Here is a 2,178-nt window from a genome sequence, read left to right on the forward strand (position 1 = left end):
TGTATGACTTTCCCTGTCAGGCCAATTCCCAAGGCACTATCCTGTTTAAAATCATTCCAAATCCATCTCAGGCCATCCTCAGCCAGACACCAGTAAGAAACACACACTTTATCACTTTACCTCCAGTATCACTTTATTAAAAGCACATTTTGTTGACATTAAACTTACTTATGAGCAGGAAAATCCCTGTACAATTACTGACATGATTCACTGATTGTTATTTTCCAGGCTGGTGTTCCAGGTTTAAAAACATGATTTCCCTCAGTACATCTGTGAATGTTTCACTTTTTGATTAATTTATTTTTTAATCTGCAATAAAACAAAGTTTATCTGTCTGTCTTCCAGGTATGTATGAGGGCAATGGTAGACTACTGCCCTCTGCAGGATTTTTCCATCCCATGTCCAGATGCAGGAATGGCATTCAGCAGAGGAGACCTTCTTCAGGTGGTTGACCAGTCAGATGGACAGTGGTGGCAAGCCAGGAAACTGCCATGTGCTACATCCTGCGCTGGTCTGATTCCCTCGGCCAGCATGCTGAAGAGGTGAGACGCACTCACATACTGTGAAGATGTGACGAACTTACAGGCCGCAGCCAGAGGAAGCGGTTAGTTTATAGATCTGACATTATGAGAGTAAGAAAACATTTATAACATAATTCTAAGTAACTTTAAAGGGCTACATCACTTTTATTCTGCACATTTAACTGATGGCAAAGCCTTAACACTGTTAGGTAAAGTTAGCTTATAATAATGTCAGAAAGAATATATCTTTGCAGTTTGGCTCCATGATTTTAGCTTAAGACTCTAATACATTGGTTGCATTTAACAATTTATTTCTCTTTCTACAGTAAACAGAGGGAACAATGGTGGTGTCAGCCTTTACAGGTTCATACCTGCATCAGACCACGTGAGGAATCATGGTTGTTATTATTAAACATGTGCTTATTTAATGGTTTATATATTATATGTACATTTATTGCAGAGTTGTTTGTAACTTGGATATTTCTCAGTAATGCCTCAAGTTTTACAAACCAGTGTGATTACATGAAGCACTTTTAATGTATTTTTTAGTCTTTAAAATATTTGAAAGATAAGTCAGTCACTACAAAAATAATTTGTTATTTTAAGTCGGTGTGTGCATAAAAGTTTTTTTTTTCTCACCTGTGTGTAAATCTCTGCCTGCTGTGACATAAAATGAGCAATGCTTTTAACGGCTGTTTATTTTTTCTGTTAACCCTGCTGCCCTTAGTGACCCTGACTGCTAACGGTGGGTGTGACATCATCCATAATAGTCATTTAATGTTGTAGTTTAGTTCATTTTATTTTTCTGAGTGTGCTTGTTTGTTAGCTTGTTTTGATGACACCTTTTTTTATTATTATTATTCAGCACTAATTACTGTTATCTGCACTAACCTGTCAGTCAATTCCTAACACAGAGAGGTGTCGCGTAGGCTAATAATAAACCACCAATAACAAAAACAAGAAACCACAGAAGACTTTTTTTTAAATCATTGAATAAAACTATAATAATTGAGGTCTCTGAGACTATTAACAGAAACAATAATCTATACTACTGGTATACAATATCTCCCAAACATCACTTGTTATGGAATATCTTGTAGTCAAAACCAGCTATCCATGCATGCATACTTATCCAGAGTCAATCACAGCTTTCATAGGATGAGAATTCTATGAGAAATCTATCCACAGGTCACCAATCTACCAAAGAGAGAAATACAACCATTCGCACACATGAATCACCAATTGAACTACAGTGTTAATTAAGCTGCTTCTGCAGCTGCTTATTTCATCTTCTGAGAAATCTCAAAGGTAGAAACAAGAGCTAAGATCATGCCAGGCTGCTCCTTTCACAGTAACTGAAGTGTGTTATGTTGTGCTACAGTCTGTCACATTAACACTTTCAACCAAACATAGTTTTTTGTGCCTTTCAGCCATACAGTATGTTGTCTTTGTTGGTGTATTTAAACCCAGCTACATGTATGTGAAAATAAGCTTTAACTAACTTTTCTGTTATTTTGTTCCAGAGGAAAATCCTGCAAATTCTGATGAGAAACATGCAATAACAGGTGAACATAATAAATACATATTCATATATATTTTAAATATTTAGTTTTTATATACGAAAGCTATGCATTATTCAACAACCCATTGAATGTCA

At 35.9% G+C, this 2,178-nt stretch overlaps 1 protein-coding gene across 1 annotated transcript in view; it reads left to right on the plus strand.

The window, feature by feature from the left end:
• Positions 1 to 25: 25 nt before the first annotated feature.
• The window catches only part of LOC102193892 (MAGUK p55 subfamily member 4-like), a 9,023-nt gene continuing 6,870 nt past the window's right edge, over positions 26 to 2,178 (plus strand). The window contains exons 1-5 of the mRNA XM_005745324.1: positions 26 to 92; positions 346 to 542; positions 848 to 906; positions 1,249 to 1,266; positions 2,045 to 2,086. Coding sequence (XP_005745381.1) covers positions 352 to 542; positions 848 to 906; positions 1,249 to 1,266; positions 2,045 to 2,086 — 310 coding nt within the window. The 5' untranslated portion in view covers positions 26 to 92; positions 346 to 351. The remainder of the gene's footprint in view (positions 93 to 345; positions 543 to 847; positions 907 to 1,248; positions 1,267 to 2,044; positions 2,087 to 2,178) is intronic.

This window comes from Pundamilia nyererei, unplaced genomic scaffold (genome assembly GCF_000239375.1).
Source record: "Pundamilia nyererei isolate P.nyererei 1_Seehausen unplaced genomic scaffold, PunNye1.0 scaffold00157, whole genome shotgun sequence".
NCBI lineage: Eukaryota > Metazoa > Chordata > Actinopteri > Cichliformes > Cichlidae > Pundamilia > Pundamilia nyererei.